The sequence below is a fragment of the Leptodactylus fuscus genome, chromosome 7 (genome assembly GCF_031893055.1).
Source record: "Leptodactylus fuscus isolate aLepFus1 chromosome 7, aLepFus1.hap2, whole genome shotgun sequence".
NCBI classification, from domain to species: Eukaryota; Metazoa; Chordata; class Amphibia; order Anura; family Leptodactylidae; genus Leptodactylus; species Leptodactylus fuscus.
This window is the reverse complement of record NC_134271.1, coordinates 105,412,677-105,434,225: the sequence shown is the minus strand read 5'-3', so window position 1 is coordinate 105,434,225 and position 21,549 is coordinate 105,412,677. Positions and strand designations below refer to the sequence as shown.

General features: G+C 40.3%; 1 protein-coding gene and 1 long non-coding RNA gene across 4 annotated transcripts in view; both read right to left on the bottom strand.

The window, feature by feature from the left end:
* KCNH5 (potassium voltage-gated channel subfamily H member 5) overlaps nucleotides 1-18,053 on the bottom strand; it is a 269,995-nt gene extending 251,942 nt beyond the window's left edge. For all 3 annotated transcript variants that reach the window (XM_075282744.1, XM_075282745.1, XM_075282746.1), the window contains exon 1: nucleotides 17,728-18,053. In XM_075282744.1, coding sequence (XP_075138845.1) covers nucleotides 17,728-17,800 — 73 coding nt within the window. In that variant the 5' untranslated portion in view covers nucleotides 17,801-18,053. The remainder of the gene's footprint in view (nucleotides 1-17,727) is intronic.
* Nucleotides 18,054-18,222: 169 nt separating this feature from the next.
* On the bottom strand, nucleotides 18,223-19,398 carry LOC142212778 (uncharacterized). The gene is made up of 3 exons (XR_012717212.1): nucleotides 19,017-19,398; nucleotides 18,586-18,719; nucleotides 18,223-18,480 (listed from the first exon to the last, which is right to left on the bottom strand). It is a non-coding gene; the product is annotated as an uncharacterized LOC142212778 (long non-coding RNA).
* Between the last annotated feature and the right edge of the window lie 2,151 nt (nucleotides 19,399-21,549).

The following is a 21,549-nucleotide window of genomic DNA, read 5'->3' as shown; positions in this document are numbered from 1 at the left end:
TACAGGTATAGGTAAAGTTTCTGCCACCGCAGGCCACTACTAAATGGCATACACTTGTTAAAGTTGGTTAGAGCTTTCGGTGGTTATGAACACCCCTGGCTGCCCCAAAAAGGCCACATTATAATCCACTACTGTCAGCAACCCCCATCCTGCCTAGCTAGGTTGCTACTACATACAAGCAGAAAATGAATGGAGAGGTGTTTGAGCATATTAGTGACTCTCCATTCATTTCTATGCTGGACATAACAACATGTTCTAGAGAATATATCAAAGATTTATAGTATGTCCCAGTGGTGTAACCAGGAATGGCAGGGACCTGCGGCGAACTTTTGACATGCCTCCCCCATTCCCCCGATGATGAAGACCCCGACCGACCCACTTTCCCCCTCGCATTCTTCCTGCACGCACTATTATGCCCCATAGTGGCCCCTACACACAGTATTATTTCCCCTAGTGGCCCCTGCAGATGGTATTATGCCCCATAATGCACACGATATTATGCCCCATAATTCCCCCTGCACACAGTATTATGCCCCATAGTGGCCCCTGCACACAGTATTATGCCCCATTATGGACCCCAGAGTATAATAATCAGAGACCCAGGGGAGGATACAAGCATAAAAAACACTTTTACTTGCCTCTCCCTGGCTTCAGTGCGGTCCCTGCTGATGGCGGCCATCTGCCATGGACGCAGGCCCCGGCCATGTGACATCAGGGACACCACACAAGTAAGCCAAAAGCCTGCCTGGAGCCAAGAGAGGTAAGTAACACTGTTTTTTATGTTCCACCACCTTCCCTGGACCTCCGATCCTTATATTTGGGGTCTGGAAAGACCCCCAAGTATAATAATGGTGTTTGTGAGGCCCACTTACCGATCCCGGCTTCTGCTCACAGCCTCCACAGAAGGAGAAGTGCAGGTGGCCGTGGGCAGGAACCAGGACTCCAGCCAGTAACGGCCTATTAAAAAAAAAAATGCATTGGTAGCGGCTGTCACCGAGTACCCTAATGTCCCGGGCCCTGTGGCAGTCGCTACCACTGCTACCCCGATAGTTACGCCCCTGGTATATCCTGTAGATATGACATAAATTTATAAAGTGGGAATACCTCTTTAAACAACACTTGCATTATTCTTTATTTTAATAGATGTAACATCTAGTGCTTCCACCCTACATCTCCTAATCGAATGAAGAAATGTAAAATATGATATTGCAAGAGTGACAGACGCACTTTATCTCGTGAATCTGAATCTCAGGCCATACAGGATGCAAATCATTTTAATGCAGCACCATAAATTTACATTATATCTATCTACTGTACAAAAATTCTTCCTGCCAAATCTGCAAGAGCTTGTATATTAAATGTAAACGTGTTTCATTTTATTGGCTTCCTTCCTTTCTGAATGTTACACAGTGTTTGCAAGTATTTCCACTGTACAGCAGCTACCAACAGCTTTATATTAGAACTAGGACAATATGGCCCCAGTAGAATTACAATGTTAATTAAACCAATATCCTGCCGTCATTAAGGAAATTTGCAACGCGAAAAGCAGCTACAGTAATGATTAGGTTAAATGAATTCACATTTATAACCTATAGGAGTCTGAGCTATAGAAACAACTGGCCACTATGGGCAGAATAGTCAAGACTTGATATTGCAATCAAGTATAAAAATATGTTTTGTGATAATTAATATTTAATTATAAAATAGTCTATTGTACATGGAAAAGATGGGTGATATACAGAATATTTGACTCTATAATCACCTATGGACTTAGCCCGAACTGGACATAACAAATTCTAAATGATTTTGTAACATGATGGGCTTGGGCTGGTATGGATACTCAATGCCAATATGAGACTACAGAGTATGTAGTAACTTCTTATAGGGCCCCAAATTTGCTACAAATATGTACAAATATGCTAATTTATTTATTTAATTTTATTGAGAGGGGTGGGGTTTTTTATGTCAATTTAATATGTCATGAATGAAAGAACCTAAAGACTATGGCCCCCATAGCGAGGTGAAGCCGAAAAACCGCAATGGAAACCCATTGGTTTTTTTCCCACAGAAAGTCCACTGAGTTTTCCTCTGCAGACTTTCTGCTTCTATTATAACTATAGGGAAAATTCCAGCATTTACATAGGTAGAATTGGCACGCTGCAATTTGCAAAACCGCTCATATTGTTTTTAAATCTTAGCATTTCCGCTGCAGATTTTTTTTCTACAATGTGTGGATGGATTAGCCAGAATCTCATCCACTCTGCAAGTACTGTAAATCACTGCGTTTTTTTGCCACATCCAAAATGTTGTGTTTTCGCAGCCTAAGTCCGGGGCCCCACGGGACGTAAACGCCGCAATTTGCCCGCAGCGGAGACGCTGCGGGAAAAATCGCGGTGTTTTACAGTGCAAGCAAAGGGGATGGGATTCATGCGAATCCCATCCCCACTAGGCAGAAGAAATCGCAGCGCGGACACGCTGCGATTTGCAAAGCCGTTGCGGCTTTACAAATCGCAGCATGTCAATTATATCTTCGGAAACGCCAGTGGCTTTCCCGTAGATATAATGGGAAGAGAAAGTCCGCGGAGGAAATAGGTCATCATTTGAAGAACAACAGAAGTCCACCATCTGAAACCCTCACTGATCATCTGTTTGGAGAGGCTGCAGAATTAGGGTGAGTGCTGCAGCCTCTTTACTATTTACCAAGGATATAACAGGCTAGGTCTCTTTGTAGGTATCACTTTTCAGCTTGCTCTGGATACAGAACTATCACATTATAATCAGATATCACAATTACAACAAAATACATCTCTGTTAGGCCTTATTCACACAATACACGTTATTCGTGGACAGCACCTCACCCAGCTAATTTGCGCGTTCTGTGCTGTCCATACATTATTCACATCTGCAAATAAAATACTTTTTTTTATATATAATTTCATATACTTTACTATGTCTGTGGGTCCATGAAAAACAGACAGAAAATAAATATGATTTTTATGGACCCATAAACTTCAGCAAAATGGAGCATGTCTCCTTTCTTTTTTCACAGACCAATGGATCGTGGAAAAGAAGGGAAGCCTGTGTGCACCCGTGCAATGCAATCCATGATTGTCATAGACCTCACAAGATACAGACGTGTGAACAGAGGCATACCTTGAAGCTGTGTTTTCTATAAATCTTGTATCATCTTAAGTTGTACAGAGACCTTTGGCATCCTGAGGTTCCAGTACTTGGTAGTTATTGTTACCTCTGCAATCCCTATGGCTACGCCCCTGCATGCGAATAAGGCCTTATAAAAGTAGATGACACATGATCCACCACTGACAATAAGTAATGCAAATACAGTAGCTCCTTCTTCCATCTCTCTGCATATGACACAGAACATACCCACAAGACTCTCTCATAGAAGTCATTGGGCTCGGAGATTTATCAAGGCTGATGCTTCTTATGCCTTGCTCTCCTCTGTACCAGAGTAATATTAGTAAGAGTAAACTAGTCATATCTCATAACATTTGTATGTCAGAAATTACCATCTCCAAAAGCTTCTCGCGTTATATTGAATTTGTCAGGCAGAGGGAAGCCATGGTCCCTAGTCTAAAGCTTCATCCCTTTTATTGTTAGAAAAGTGCAGTGAATGGTGGAAAATGGCAAAAGTCGCAACTTGTTTGTGCTAAAATGAGCTTGTGCAAAAGTTAATAAATTCCTCCCCACCTCCATGTGGTTACTGGAACAGCGGCTCCAACAATTATCATGTAAAGAAAGTAGGACAAAAAAATTGAAAGAATCTGCTTACTATTGAAGCACACATCATTTACTACATTGTATTTTATCATAATCCTATGTTTATATGCTGAGGATGACCTTTACTTAGTATAAAATGACCATCTTTGGTCTGAGACAAAAATTTCTAAATTTTGGAGGAAATAAGTAAATTACAGTTTTTGCACTCTGCTTTATCCTGTTGAAACATAGAATACCATTCCATACAGATCATCGCAGATTTCAGACCCAGTGACCTACATCCAAAATAAGGTCAATCCGACATCACTTGTATTCAACAATTATCTGCTAATACAAAAAAAAAACAAAAAAAAAAAAACGGAAATCTGTACTTTAGAATGACAGGGAGGGCTCCCTAATCCTGCATGGCACAATATTATGTAACTAGTGCTGGGTAGCAGTCAAGGAAAAATGAGAACGTATTACCAGATTTACATTTTTTCTTAGAGTAAAATAAATCATTTTAATGAGATTAAACAAACATGGCTGCATTCTTCTAGGCACAGTGTTACTCTTTTGTTTGATGGATGTGGGGAATTGCATTAGGCTGCAATATCACATACAATCCATGGATAAGGGAGACGTGTTATTGTAATATTATCCAACTCCTTTATAAAGAAGTATTGTGTAAATAGCAATAATTGACTGCAAACCCCATATTTATTACAGCAGAACATGTTAGAGAGGTCACTGCAGCAAAACCTGTATAAAATATTAATATAATAAATGTAAAATCAATGTATTAAATAAAGCTGCACTGGAAAAAACCAATAGTTGCTCTAACAGAAAATGTAAAGGGGTTATCCAATGTCCAAAAATGATCTGCAAATCCACAACAATGCTAAATGCTCACTGTTCCCTTATGCGCCCTTTGCTTGGCTTGCTGCTCCTTATATCACTGCTATTTACATGGAGTGAACCTAAGGACAAACTACATTTCCCCTGATTCATTTGTCTGCTCTCACTCTCTGTGTACCCCTCCCTTCTACATTATTTCATGCAATGAAGGCACAGGTAATAAATCACTCCCACATCTGAGGTCACATGCTGTTGTGAGGTTTTGTTTGCGGATTGCACTGCTCACAGGGAGGGGTACATTTTCTTACATTTTCCTTATTCAAGTGAATGGGACTACACTGGTGGTCAAAACTTGCCCTGCTTCAAGAAGGAAGATAACCTTTTCATACATTTTTCTCACTTATATGAGATATACCACCATTTCTTGAACAAGGGCGCTGCAGAAATGACTAGAGTGATTGAACCTCAGTTACTGGAAGTCTCTGACACAACATTTTAAGCAAGAGCCCATTCTAATGAATAGAAGTTTATTCAAAATGTTTTCCTAGGGACTTTCATCAACAGAAATCTATAAGGGATATCTAAGAAATCAGCAAAGACAGAGATCTACTGACACCTACCAATAGTAACTTAGGACACACGTTGTGGTCAAATTTCTCCTTTAAAGACTAACTGCGAGCAATATTTTCCATTAAAGGGGTTGGCCACCTTCAGACCAATATTGACAAACAAATGTACAATAAAAAGATATACAATTTTCCAATATACTTTCTGTATCAATTCCTCACGGTTTTCTAGATTTCGGCTTGCTTTCATTCATTCTGTTACTTCTAGAGGATAAAAGTCTGACCATGGTCATGTGACTTACGGTCCATGGTCATGTGATGAGCACACAGGTGCCGCTCGTTACAGTCACAGCACAATAATCAGACATCTGCCTGGTAATCAGCTGTGCACCTGTGTGCTCATCACATGACCATGGACCGTAAATCACATGACCATGGTCACAGTTTTATCCTCTAGAAGTGACAGAATGAATATCAGCAAGCCGAGATCTAGAAAACCGTGAGGAATGGATACAGAAAGTATATTGGAAAATTGTATATCTTTTTATTGTACATTTGTTTGTCAATATTTGTCTGAAAGTGGCCAACCTCTTTAAGTCCTGAAATTTTGGACTATGAAGCTGCATTAGAACATACTGTATGCCACTGGTGCTTCTTCAGTAGGACATTTAGGCATAGGAAGTATAAACCACTGTAAGATATATTTTGGGTTTGCATCGTCTCAAGCATTAGGATGCCCTGTCACATTCTATAGATATACTTTGGGAACTCTGTATTTGAGTGGTATGCTGTTCGCTATATTGTGACAAGGATTAGGGATAAGCAAACCAATTCTCTTATAACTAGATTCAATCTGAATTTTCCAATAGTTTCAAATTCAGCGCCAAGCCCAAAACTTTTCAGGTTTCATGTAACACTCTTATACTCTGGGATCTCATCAGAACCCAGAATATAATAAGTGAAGGCCCAAGGGAAGGGAATAAATATAGCAAACACCTTGTCTCAGCTCTTCTGGCATCCTTAAGCCTCTTGTGGCCTAGGACTGACATCACTTCAGCAGCCATATGGAGCATGCTGATGTCATAACGCTATGACCCAATGTCATGACATCAGCACACCCCACATAACCGCTGAGGCCCAATCACAGGGTTCAGTGCTGCTCCTGTGCACATGACATCATTCAGAGGCCAGAAAAAGATGCCAGGAAAGTGTATGCTGGAAAGCCACTGGACGCGACAAGGTTGCCCAGGAGAGATAAGGCAAGGGGCGTATAACTTTGTGTTGTGTTTACTCACCTCCCCTAAGCCTTTCCTTACATACTCTGGGGTATGAGAAAACCCTAGAGCATAATAACAGCAATTCTAGTTCCTGACGAACAAGTTTGGCCCAAAGCAAGCTGATGGGCAGATACTCACAAATATTCACTGAAATTAATCTTGTGAGGTACGCTTATGTCTACCAGTTACCCAAAGGAATTATTGCTGTTGTGCACAATACACGCTGCTATGGCTTTCCAAAAAAATGGTACATTCTAAAAAAAACTATAAGTCAATGCTACACAAAAATAAGTTAAATGAAACATTAAACTTTGCTACATCCATATACTCTGCATCAAGAAGTATTTACTCATTTATTATTAATAGGCAATGCCACAAAACTTTATAAAACACACATGCCTTATAAAAATGACTACTTTAAAAGGAGGCAAAAGCCCTTGCAGTGGATTAACTAATATCCCATAACTCAGCCAACCACTCTTACCTTCAGTCTAGATAATACTGAGCAAATCTAGGTAATATTTTATGGAAATGTGTATTATGTGCTTGCCAATAAATAAGTATACAGTATATGGAAAAAATCAATGGGTCTGTGGTTTAGAAAATCAATTTCAAATAATTTTCTACTTGCATGTTTCATTCTAGAGGACCCAGTTTGTCCATGTATCATACAGAATCCCAACATACACCAAACTGTAATGCTTCATTTCACCTGTGGTGGTGCTTCAGAAGAATTTAGAACTTAAATGGACAGTCCTATGATAAATATTGTTTATACCTGTAGTTGAATTCAAATCATCATAAGCATGTAATTATGGTTAAAAAAAATCATATATATCAAGATATTCCAGGAATGACATTAGAATAGCGGCCCCTGCTGTTTCTATAAATAGCTTCACTGTTTCCACAGTAAATGTACGGAGGTGGTCAAAGATGCTTGGGCTATATTTCTCTTTCTGCTGAGTAGAGGGATTACTGATGTAGTGAGTTGTCTGCCTCTGAGGTTGCAGAGTCTCAGTTGCTTGTCAGAAGAGATCCTGAGAAACTGACAAGAGAATGAGAAAAAGGCAGGGCAACACGGTGGCTCAGTGGTTAGCACTACAGCCTTGCAGTGCTGTAGTCCTGGGTTTGAATCCAGCCAGGAACAACATCTGCAAGGAGTTTGAAGGTTCCCCCTGTGTTTGTGTGGATTTCCTCCCATTTGACAGACGTACTGATAGGGAATAAAAAAAAATGTACATTGTGATCCCCATATGGGAGTGAGACAAAGAAAATGCCGTTGCTCAGCACCTGTCAAGCAGATAACATGCTGTTGGTGTATACAATAAAGGTTTTTCAGTTATAGTATACGGGGGTATTTTAACATTCCTCCTTCAATATCTAAAGATATAAACAAGCTTTAATAGGTCTGAAAGCAAACCAATGTTTATAATTATGAGTTAGATGTCAGGGGTGTAAAGGCTCAAGGGCCCTAGGGAAAAGCACTGCCTGGGTCCTATGCACAACTTATCTTCACAACCATCAGTTGTGTCCCATTCATATATATTTACAATTCCCTTTCCTTCTGTATCTGGGCCCGGACTGCTAGCAATACTTGTATGCAACATGTCTGTGTACACAAACTTCACAGTATTACTGTCGCCTGTCAGTGTCCCCAAAATAGTAATCATTCCCCATATTCTGTCACAGCCTCCCCCACATAATTCCTGCTATTTCTGAAATTAAAAAATATATTTTCTCTTCGAAAGCCGTGTATCACAAATCTTCTCAATCTAATGCACCAGAGGGCAGTGGTAATAAATTTACAATTAAAGACTGTCAGACATGAAAGGGAATCGGAAAGGAAGTCAAAGAAGTTTATCCAGCCCTAGTGTGTTGAGGTTGACCTGTGGGCCATCTTTGCCACAAATGTGATCCTTATAGTTACTCCAGTGCTTGATCTTACAATGAAGCAAGGTATATTTTCATCAGTGCAAAACACAATGCAGAGGAATAGCCGGACTTGACGTAGTTTTGGAACACTAAACCCATGCAGCATAAGGACATGGTGATAGTTTAATGGTCCAAACTTAGTGATGGATTCAGTTTGATAAACCTAACCCGAATCTAAATGATAAGATAACAATTTTCTAACTTTCTGCTATATACAGGGATGGGATCAAATTGGAATCGTGACTGAACATCTCAGGGAAGCATCATTATAGGTAAACAGGAACACATAAATATTTCATTAACAAACTGCCAAGCTGTTGCCAGGAGGACACAAAGTGTCTGAATATTACCCCCTGGGACCATATTATATATACTCGTATATAGCTAACATGCTCTCATGTTATTTGTTGTCTTTGTGGTACTTTCTGCTATGTACAATTTCATACCGTAATAAGTAGTGTGCAGTAGGTTAATATTATATAAAATATAATTAGCTAGATCTGCTGTTTAGAAAATATCTTACAAGGAGACTAATAAATTACATGAACAACATAAGGAAAGGTCATAGTACAGTTATGTATGTTGAATCTATTGAGTTATACAGCATTATATTGTATGTAAGGGGGCATTCATACTTGCGCCCCTTTGCACCCCGTTTCCGTCCTAAGCCCCAGAGAAACTGCATAGGGGACGGCTTTCCGGTGGTCAGTTTTAAAACCCATTGAGTTTATAAAAAGTGTCCGTATGCTCCCTCTCCACGGAGAAACCATTTTTTGTTGGCCAGACACAAAGTCCTGGATGGGTTTTAAAACTGATTGCTGGGAAGTCATTCCCTATGCAGTTTCTGGCACAGGGCCGCAAGTGTGAATGCCCCCTTAGTAGTTTTCATTTTATATAGCTCTATACAGCAAGCAAAAACATAGGGAATTCGTTTTTGCAAGATTTAAGAATCATTACATATTCCCCATGCTTTGGTTTTTTATTATCTAGTTCCATAATATTGTGCTGATTAATTTCTTAATATTTTGCTATAGTTTACACTATATTACATAGGTATACACTTTCTGTAAATCAGGGGTCAGCAACCCATTAATTACAATAGGCAGGCTGTTTCCATATAGGCCCAACATAGATTGTGATCCAGGTACAACTATCTATATCCTCAGGACATAGATAAAGGTGAAAATTGTGGCAGTGTCCACTGTGTGTTCCACCATCACCTCTAGTGGGTTCCCATGGGTGTCCTTCCCATATAGTTCAGATTTCCTTCCTCCCACATTGTAGTGACATTATGGGTAATGTTCCAGCCTCAGCATACTCCCTTTTATAACCTGTTTCTCTCATATGAGATTCAGTAGAGGTTGGGATTTGCTGATATCTTCAGCGACTGCCCATATGCTATGCCTACCAGAGGTCCATGCAAGGGAGGAAACAGTAATGAACCCATGCACTAATAGACTTGTTTGGGTTCTATATTTCTGTACTCAATGCTATATACTACTATCCACATCTTCCAGCACCCAACTACTTACTTCAGCACTATCTACAACTACCCACACCACACCATCTACTGTATAAACAAACCAACACTCACTGCACTACTATCCACATCCATATACTTTATGTATCAGCACCCCAATACTTACAAGATTACTTCCTACATCTGTACTATATGTACCAGACCCCACTACTCACTACAGTGCCACTAGCATCCATGTCTATTAGGACCCAATTATTCACTGCACTGCCAACAGCATCCCAATACTCACTGCATCACCCCCCATCACCTCAATACTCCATGGACTACTCACACCCTTATGTACTAGCACCCTGCTACTTACTGCCATACCACCAGCACCCTACTAATCTCTGCTTGTTAAGTAATTTCTGGCACTCCAAGTTGCATTCAATGAAAATAATGTTTATTGCATCCAAACAGTCATCATGTATAGACGTTTCGGTCAAGGCGGCCTTCCTCAGTATGATGAATGCGTGGTGAAAAGAGGTGAGTGTTTCAGAGTCAAGGGACTCTACTAATCTCTGCATTACCACATTCAAAACATCTTTTTTGCCATTTTTAGCACCCCTCTACTGGGTGCACTAGACCAGTGGTCCCCAACCTTTTTTGCACCAGGGACCAGCTTCAAGCAAGACCATTTTTCCATAACCCATAACCCGATGCTTCGTTCTAGGCCACATTGCTATGGTAACATGTAAAGTTATCATAGCGAATAAAATAAGCAATATACATATTGTTTAATATAACAATCCAGCCATAATTTTCATTTTGGGCTACTGTACAATATTAAGTAATCTTTAGTTCTAACATCTTGATCTCAAGCAAAGTTAATGTGCAGCCCCCTTGTGGGATAAGATCATTCTGTATATGATAGAAACTGTAACAAAATGGGCAATATATTGTCAATCATGTCTAATATTTCCATATACTGTGCTCTTTTCCCAGTTTACTACAACTGGGAACTACTTGTTAAATTACACCCTTGTAACTACTTCACAGTTCAAGACAACCAAGCAGGACAGAGTGAGATGATGGTAGCGGGCTGGCCTCAGTCTTAGCGTTTTACTTCGTGTTAGGCCACGCTGCTATGGTAACATATAAACTATTGGGTAGCGCAGTGACCTGTAGCTGCTAAGGATGCTGCGCTATCCGATAGTTTACATGTTATCATAGCAATAAGCCTAGGTGTGAAGTATCCAGCTAAGGGCGGGTTCACGCCTGCGCCCGATGTCCATTTTGCAGGTTTCCGTTTCCTGCCCGAGAAACTGGACAGGAGACAGAAACCGGCAGGCAGTTTTCTAACCCATTCATTTGAATGGGTTTGCAAAGTGTCCACCCGTGAGCGCCCATGAGCATCTTCTGCTCTCCGTGGCGAAACAATTTTTTTTTTGACCGGACACAAAGTCGGACATGCAGGACTTTGTGTCCGGATAAAAAAAAAAAAAACGATTTCGCAGCGGAGAGCGGAAGACACTCACGGGCGCTCACCGGCAGACACGGAATGCCGGGTTTCCGTCTTCTGCCGACAGAAAACAGAAACCTGCAAAATGGAAATTGGGCGCTGGTGTGAACCCACCCTCAGACTGAGGCCAGCCTGCCTCCCTGCCCCATGGACTGGCAAAAAAACCCAACGGCCCGGTCCTGGTTTGTGAACCAGTGGTTGGGACCCTGCACTACACAGCGCACTATATACTCTATTAGAGGTATCAGAATGCTACTGTTAGTGCACCATGACGGAGAGATGAGTCATGGCTAGGAGAAGTCATCATGGTGATCTGGGTAACAATAATAACTGATCTGACCAAAGGGATCCCCACTAAGCACTGGTCCCAGATGTCCTGCATGAATAGAGATATGCTGCTACTCTATACATCTCCATTGGACTACCAGAGAGTAGCTGAGTGCTATCTCCATCAGTCCCAGTGTGTACTACTCCGTTCATAGGGCGCACAAGCTATCCATTAGGGGATAATTTGTACTAATTACTAGAATAACCCTTTAGATGAAGTGATGAAATTAAGTCAGAGGCCACCACTAAGGCAGCCTGAACTTTATAATTTAAATCTATATCTAGTAGAGATGAGCGAACACTATTCAAAACGGCCATTTCGAATAGCATGCACCCATAGGAATGAATGGCTGCATCCTTTCATTCCTATGGGTGCGTGCTATTTGAAACGGGAGTTTCGAATAGTGTTCGCTCATCTCTAATGTCTATTCAAGGGACTTGAAGCTTTCTACCAGAATAACGGAGCTTCAGCAGATTAAGATATATTGATACATTTATCAGCACATAATATTGGACATATAGGGCAACACGGTGGCTCAGTGGTTAGCAATGCAGCCTTGCTGCGCTGGAGTCCTGGATTCGAATCTGTAAGGAGTTTGTATGTTCTCCCCTTGCCTGTGTGGATTTCCTCCCATTCTACAAAGACATACTGATGGGGGGGGGGGGTACATTGTAATCCCTACTATATGGGGCTCACAATCTGCATTAAAAAATAATAATAATAACAATAGACATATAATACAGAATTCATTTGCACAATCTCCTGAGGAAGCCAACGCAAAACATGCAATGAGACACCAGTGCGGTACCCTGAATATACCTTTCAACATTAATAAACAGGACAGTTTAGTTTGACTAATGATATTAGTGCTGGACTCTTGGTTTAGTAGAGCCTTGGTAAGAAGGTTACTTTCCTAGTACAGACATGTAAACACTGGTATAAAGCATAATCTGACTGAGGCCTAGCAGGAATCATGAATCTGAAAAGGATTTGCCTCAGATATCAGCAATACAATCTTCACAAGTGTATGTCATACGATCTGACCACTACTTTTACAGCACCAGCACTATTGCGCCATTTTATTGAAGTTCCATAATATTCTAATATTTATCTTTCATCTCTCAAAAGTTATAAGGCAACGTTTCAAAAATGAATAGTACATGAATATAAGAAACTTTGTAATATATCTTATTCAAGAAATCTATTTCTTTCTCCATTTACTGATCTGCTCCCCTGCCTTCTTAATGGACTACTAGCTGGTACCCGCGACTTCGTCTGCGGTGATTGTAGAAGTGGGTATATACAGGGGCGGGTAAGGTTTTCGTAGTGTGTATAAGGTATGGGATATGAAATGTAACTTTGTATCTTGTTTTTGTTGTAATTCAGAGAATACGTGAGACTTTTGTGTTGAAGTTACTTTGTATTTGAGCTGCTATACGGTGTTGTGAGAAACTTTACATAGTGACTTTGGGACAGAAGTATTTGAAGTTAACCCTTTCCCGCCGATGGCATTTTTTGAGTTTCGTTTTTGACTCCCCTCCTTCTAAACCCCATAACTTTTTTATTTCTCCGCTCTCAGAGCCATATGAGGTGTTAATTTTTGCGGGACAAATTTTTCTTCATGATGCCACCATTAATTATTCTATATAATGTACTGGGAAGCAGGGAAAAAATTCAAAATGGGGTGGATTTCAAGAAAAAATGCATTTCATGCGACTTTCTTACGGGCTTTGGTTTTACGGTGTTCACTGTGCAACCAAAATGACATGTCCACTGTATTCTGTGTTTCGTTACGATTCCGGTGATACCAAATCTATATGGTTTTATTACATTTTGACCCCTTAAAAACAAATCCAAAACTGTTAAAACATTTTTTTTTGAAAAGTCGCCATATTCCGACAGCCGTAACTTTTTTATACGTGCATGTACGGGGATGTATAGGGCGTCTTTTTTTGCGGGACTGGGTGTACTTTGTAGTTCTACCATCTTCAGGAAATGTTATTGCTTTGATCACTTTTTATTCAAATTTTTATCAGAATCAAAACAGTGAAAAAACGGCGGTTTGGCACTTTTGACCATTTTTCCCGCTATGGCGTTTACCGAACAGGAAAAATATTTGTATAGCTTTGTAGAGTGGGCGATTTTGGACGCGGGGATACCTAACATGTATGTGTTTCACAGTTTTTAACTACTTTTATATGTGTTCTAGGGAAAGGGGGGTGATTTGAATTTTTAATCCTTTTTTTTTTTGTTTTTAATATTTTTTTATTTTTTTTAAACTTTTTTTTTTGCATTTATTAGACCGCCTAGGGGTATTGACATGGGTGGGCGGTGTCGCGGATTGTCAGAGCGGTGGGGGTTGGTAAACATGGCTGCTCCGGAGTGTTAAAGAGAGCCTCCTGGAGTATCGTTAAGGTGAGGGGCAAAGTGGTAAAGTATATGTATATGTGATTGTGTGGGGTTAGGGGCGAGGCTGTAGAGGGCAATATGAATTTTGTGGCTTGCTATGGTCCAAAGTGTGTGAGATTGCAGAGATGGTGATGTGAGTTTGGGGTTTGTGGGGGTCCTGGGAAAAACGTATGTGCGCTATTGTGACGAAAACTATTAACTATGTTTGTGGAAAATTTCAGCCAAATCGGTCGAGCGGGTTTTGCGTGATTGACTAACAAACATCCGAACACACAAACATCCAAACTCACAAACTTTCACATTTATAATATTAATAGGATTGGTTTACCTAGGATTCATCTCCCACTCACCTCACACACAGGGGGAGGGGGGTCAGGGCTATTATTTGATATATTGCCTTATTCTATGCTGTGAAAGATTCCTATGCTGAAGTATAGCAGTATTAAAATGCTCCCTTACCCAGAGTGTAGCATAGTGTAGCGGCTGCATTTATATACTTTTACAACAGACTTTTCCTCCCCCTCCCCTCTCCATAGACTAATATGTAAAAATGAACTCCACTTCATAAAAGGAAAGGGAAGCCTATTTCTTAAATGAGATATATTACAAAGTTTCTTATATTCACATATACTATTAAATAATGAAAAGTTGCTTATAATTGCAGATATGCTTTCATGTTCAAAGTATGTTTTCTGAGTATCTGATCTGTAAGACGTTGCAATGATGAAAATGGGGATCCCTTTGTGAGCAGACCATTTGTACTCATGCATGACCACCACTTAACTGTGTGAGTCTAATAAAGATAACAAAGTACAGAGCTCCATAAGTCCCATAGTGAACAGAGCCATGCTCACACATCTGCACAACTACTCATCATGATCACTGGGGGGAGGAGGGAGGGGGTCAGCAATCATAAATTTATCACATATCCTGAGGACTAATCCCTTTAAACCTAGTTTAATATGCTAAAATGTCACTTGTGTCCTATGTGCAAACCATACTTCATGTTATGCGTAAACCAATTACCTCCACATGGCATGATACCAGCATGTATCTGCCATTAACTCTGATGTCATCATTAACATGATGTCACATGTACATCTTTTTTGTTGCATACTATGCTATTTGTAAGCATAAAAAACTAATAGTAGTCAATAGGTAGAATAAATAATGCAAGCAACAGGAACTTAATGGCAGTAGGGGTGCCAACAGGCCATGATATTGAAACAAAAACATTGAATATTTGCTCTGGGCGAGAGAAACTCTGCCAAATGACTAGGCAAGAATAAAACATACGCTGTCAGATAATGGAGAGGGTTTCCCTGGCATCCTATGGGAAGCCATAATACTAGACCATGAGTCATGATAATTAGCATCATATGATGCACTTTGCATTGCTTTTCTATACTGTATGAATATATATATATATATATATATATATATATATATATATATATATATATATATTTATTTATTTATTTGTGTGTCTGTTTTGGGAGCATTGACTATGGACTATGGAATTCCTCCCTCCCATGTCCCCCATCAAGGAGCAGAGAACTTTGTTGTTTCCATGTTAGTGTGCTCACATTGTGTAACCTTTATACTTCTGTCTTATATTTTGGTAAGTTGAACTCCAAATTTTAGGAGGGTATGAATTATTGCTAGGGAGCTTCCCGTTTATAGAAACACTTAGGATGACCTCTGCTGGCAAGTGAGGAAAGTAAGGTAAACTATGTCACTGGAAGAGAGACCAACAAGCCTTCTAATCTTCTTCCTTTTCTCATTCCAAAGGGAATATAAAGTAATATGTATATATCCATACATGATATAGCTAAAGCATATAATACCAAACAAGAGAAAGAGGTAGCAGAGCTGAATTAGTTATTTAACCATTTCTTCAGTGTCAATGTAGTAGGGTTACCCGGAGTCCTATGGAAAACCGCAAATAACGCATAATATTGTGATGTTTTGTGATAAATGAGAAACTCAGCTTTGCTACATCTTCATGTATTTTCATATATCTATTGTGGATAATGACAGCTATAGGGCAACAATATCCACTGTGTGGGAAGCATTCCCACGTCCATGTCTTTTATTACATAACACGTTGAATTCCTCATCAAAGCTATTTATATACTTTTTTTTTTTTTTTTTTTGCCAAATCCTGCTGCTATCATGATCATTATATGTTAGTATAAAAATGAGTCATTTGTTCTTACATTTACAATAATGAATGAAGTCACAAATTATTATAAATACTGACACATATTTGTAGCTGAGAGACATAAAAGGTCAAATATCAACATTGCGTAAGATTATTGATTTTGATAGGTAGAAATTTTGTCTGTGTACTATCTTATCTATTTTGGATGGAGGGGTGGGAAGGAGGGTTTACCTGCAATTTTATATAAATACCCAATGCCGACTCACAAACTCAGTCCTACTATTATATATTTTATATTTATATATATATTTGTACAAACAGACTTTGATTTAGTTGTGCCATGTATTATTGATGTAAAGTTGCCATTTATTTGTTTAGTTTAATATAATGACACAGTGATATTTAGTTTGCATCTGTGCTTTGCTCCAGAGGCAAATTAATATTTGGATGGATGCATGGATGGCTAGAGATAGATAGATAGATAGATAGATAGATAGATAGATAGATAGATAGATAGATAGATAGATATGTGTAACCAATGTCCTTAATTTTACATATTGTATACAATAAAATTAATTGAATTTACACTTCACAATATAGACTAATAATATATGAAATATGTATTTACATTCATATTATAATATATATATATATATATATATATATATATATTATATATCAGCCATCTCTAGTTTAAAGACATTACTTGAATTACACCTATTTTAATACAATTAACTTCATTTTTTAATTAAACATATACATTATTAAGATGTAAATCATAATCCAGCAGAAGTATCCCTAAACAATTTGAGAAATAAATGAATACAAAAATGCCAAAAAACTAAGCAAACTAACTTTAAGTACTGACCCCAAATACTCTTCAGAAAATGAACAAGTAACACAATGACCCAAATCCAACCTTCCAGGGGGTTAATCCAAGTTGGAGTAATATTAAGGCTCAGATCTGCTGACTCTTACCCCCAGCTAGAGTAGCCTCCTCATCAATGTCAAGCCAAGCATCACAACTTCACTTCTTTACAATGCAAATCACTATGAATAAAGGACCACATCGACCTTAATGCACATAGATCCTAAAAGTAAAACTAGTAACATAGGATTGAGAAAAATCTGTACAGAGATTTTTAGAAACTCTGGGAACTTCAAGAAGGGTATGAGAAGTAGTGATCTTGGGGGAAGAGATTCTTTTACCTCCCCTGCATAATCACTAAGGGAAGGGATACAAAGAGATTGCACAGCAAATAGAGTTGAGATTCATATTAGGGTTAGTGTCTCTTTAAATGTATCACTCATTAAAGTTAGCCAGGTATAGGAAGCCATAGAGGAGTGTACACACACACAAACACACACACAAGTGCTAGTTTTGTAGCCCTTGGGAAACTTCAGCTCACAGTATGGCCTGGCACATGCTGGGAGTTGTAGTTTGACCACAGCCACAAGTTGCAGAGCGCTGGTATACAAGCAGGGCACTCACCACTTGAACGCCTGACAATGTTCTCCAAAAACGTGTTCTGAGGTGCCACCAACCCTCGTTTTCCCCCCGGCATTCTGCGCTTGGGAAGCTCTTGGGCTGGGACGCGGTGCTGCTTTTGATGCTGGAGGTGACCGAGTCCGGTTGAGTAGGTTTGGGATGGGTGTAGCAGTTCATGGTAACGCTCCTCTGGCCGCTGGTGCTGAGACTGTGGCAGGGCTGCACACAGGGCTCTGGACCTGCAGGCTCTGGAGACACTGCGCCTGCGTAATCTGGCTGCCGTCCAGCACCATGGACAGCGTCCCAATGTGAGTGCAGGCAGATCAGCCCCGGGGGGTAGCGTCCCAGTGTAAGTGCAGGCAGGTTAGCACCGCCGACAGCGCCCCAGCGCAAGTAGTGAAGGCGGTCAGCCCCGCGGACAGCGCCCCAGAGTCAATGCAGGCAGGTCAGCCCCGCCGATAGCGCCCCAGAGCCAGTGCAGGCAGGTCAGCCCCGCGGATAGCGCCCCAGAGCCAGTTCAGACCGATTAGCACACCAACAGCGCTCCAGCGCAGGAAGTGCAGGCGGCTCAGTCAGGACCCCAGTAACGTCTCTATACAACAAGTGCAGGCAGTTCGGGACCCCCGACAACGTCCTAATACGAGTGCAGGGAGTTCAGGACCCCGATAGTGTCACTATGCAAGTGCAGGCATGTTACAACATCGGCCAGTGTCCCAATTCAACAAGTGCAGGCAGTTCAGGACCCCCGACAACGTCCTAATACGAGTGCAGGCAGTTCAGGACCCCGATAGTTTCCCTATAGAAGTTCAGGCAATTCAGGACCCCGATAGTGTCCCTATAGAAGTGCAGGCAGTTCAGGACCTCGGACAAGTACCGATATCTCAGCACATCCAGGCTGGTGCACACAGCTGTACCTCAGGACGATGATCCCACCATGTGTTTCATAGGAGATTCAAACACCGTTCACATATAGAAACTTGCATTCGGTTTGATTCCTGCAAGCAGTAAATGCAGACAGATCAGCATGGTAAAACTGGGGCAGAGGAAGAAAGGTGCTTACAATAAGAAATGAGATCCTCTACTTTGTGTGTGTTGCAAGCAGAAAGTGTAGAGACATGAGGATTATGCAGTCACAGCAGTGCAAAGGGTGTTTCCAAGGAGAAAAAGTATACTAATATGTCATTCAGGTGTATTCAGTATGAGGGAATGATCAGCATTGTTGAGTCACATACTATACAAGACATTTGCAAGGGATACAGGTACTGTAATTCTCTAAGAAGAAAGTAAAATACCTCCATTAATGTCAGTGCAGCCCCCTTATCCAAAACCGCTCACTCACTGGGTTCATGATGTATTCTTCAGCTTCCAGCCATGCCTTTTATCATCCTGCTTTGTTCCCTTGCACTTTACTTTATTAGATTCATCTGTGGCCAGCCTTCTTCTCTTCCTGCAGTTGCTTCTTCTATATTCTTAGAGTCACATTCAGCTCTCTTCCTGGCTCCTAGTATTGCCTGTTACTTTCCATCCACACTCCTGTAGCAGCCACTATTTCCAGTAGTGTTATTGGCATGCTCTGCTCTTGCAGTATTCTCCCAATCTAACCAATAAATCCTCTCCCATTAAACCCCTCCCCTCCCCTTTGCAACCATCTCGGATAATCCTGGTACACTCTTTATGTCCTCCTCTGCTGTGAGACCTGCTATGGGGATGGTATCACTTGACAGGTTTGCCTTATCGGTTTCCCTGACCCTCTTATCAATATGCAGAGGTACAGGAGTGGCCGGTGAGGAGTTAAATGATGATGATGGCCAAGTTATTGCAGCTACTCAGATGGAAATAAATGAAATCGCAAGGTGCGGCAGTGGGAATAAGACTGTATGTATCAGACAAATTAGATATAGAAGAAACAGAGTTTGCTGGCTTCTTATGGTGTCATTTTATTATTTAATGCTAATCAAATTGAAAGGCATACATCTATGTAAAGTAATGCAGGCAAAAATCATTCACCTGGCAAGCACACAGAATAACGTTATCAATATGTAACTGGTCTCTGAAAAAAAAAAAAAGAGATCTGCGATTTAATTGGTTGCGGTCTACTACTTTTTTACCTGTATTTTTATACACAAGGTGCAATGGCAAATGTCGGCATGTTCGTTTAATTCAACAAAAAAAAAAAAGTATGTAAATGTAAATTTTATGCAACTAATCCTAATGCTATTTGGCTAATCTTGTGCCTGTGCAGGCCTACTGTATGTGTTTATATGGTTAAGAACTACAGACAAATACTATATAGTCTAATCTTGGAGTTATTCACATTTTCTAATTTTATCAAGAAATGGGTGACAGAAGGAAGAATTACTGCGGGATTGGACTACAACAAGTTCGTATCCTGTTACCATCAGGGACCCCATAGTAAAACTTGCATTGGGGTGCCACTTTACCACAACCATCTTAATCAGGAAGTTCAGAACTTGAAAAGTGTAGCATTATTTTGATCTCCTTTACTCACAGGGATAACGCAAATAGTGATTTACAGTACAAATAATGCACACAGTGATGTCACAGTATAAGGATCATACACAAAGTCACGTCAATGTACAAGGATAAGGCACACAGTGAAATCATGTTACACGGATAAAGTACACAGTCATGTCACAGTACAGGGACAATAAACGCAGTGATGTCACCATACAAGAATAATAAACAGTGATATCATAGTACAGGGATAAAGCACACAGATGTCACAGTACAAAAATAATGCACACAGAAATGTCACAGTACAAGTATAGTGCACAGAGTGATATCACACTACAAGGATAAGTCACAGTACAGGGATAATAAACAGTGATAATTCAGTATAGGAATAATAAATACAGTGATGTCACAGTACAAGGATAAGGCACACATTGATGTTACATTGCAAGGATAGTGTACACACCTATGGCACAGAACAGGGATGACAAACAGTGATGTAGTATTGGAATAAAGTGCACAGTGATGTCATAGTACAAAGATATTATAAATAGTGATGTCAGAGTACAGGGATAATGCCCACAGTGACATGATAGCACAGGGATAATGCACACACAAAAAAGATCACTGTATATACAGTGACATCACATCATATGAAGAAAATAATGATATCATGTGCAGGTATTAGATGTCAAATTATGGTGTTAAATTAATGGAGAAACAATCAGTTTTCCACATCCCAGTTTATTGTCCATAGTTATCACAACACCCTAGCCCTAGTAGAAATTGGCCCCACAGTCACTGAGCCCCATAGCAACTGCTATATCTACTACCTTGGTGGATATGTCCATGGTTAACATTGACTCACATAAGTCTGCATAGGCACTGTAGATTCAAAATAGTAGGAGTTTTCCAATTAAGCTTATTTGTACAATTGCTAGCTTTTTTGTGTATGCATGTACAGGGACATAACTTGAGGGGGTACAGAGGGTGCAGATGCGGGGCCCAGGAGCCTTTGGGGGCCCATAAGCACTGGCATCAGTATTGAGATTGCAGTTTCCATCTGACCCATACGCCAAGGAGACCCACAGATTACCCCTAACCACACTAAAGTGGATTAAATTCCTTACCACCCGTAACCATCACTATCACGAATTTGCTGTAGGGATGACATAGGGGGCCCCGGACAAAAAATTCCCCCGGGGCCCATAAGACTTTAGTTACACCACTGTGCATGTGATTTTGCCCCAACATCTCTATTATCCTAATGTAAATTAGTGAACGACTGCAGAAGATTAAGGACACTGTTCACACTGAATTTTCCATTGGCATAGAGTACCTTCATAGGGATAA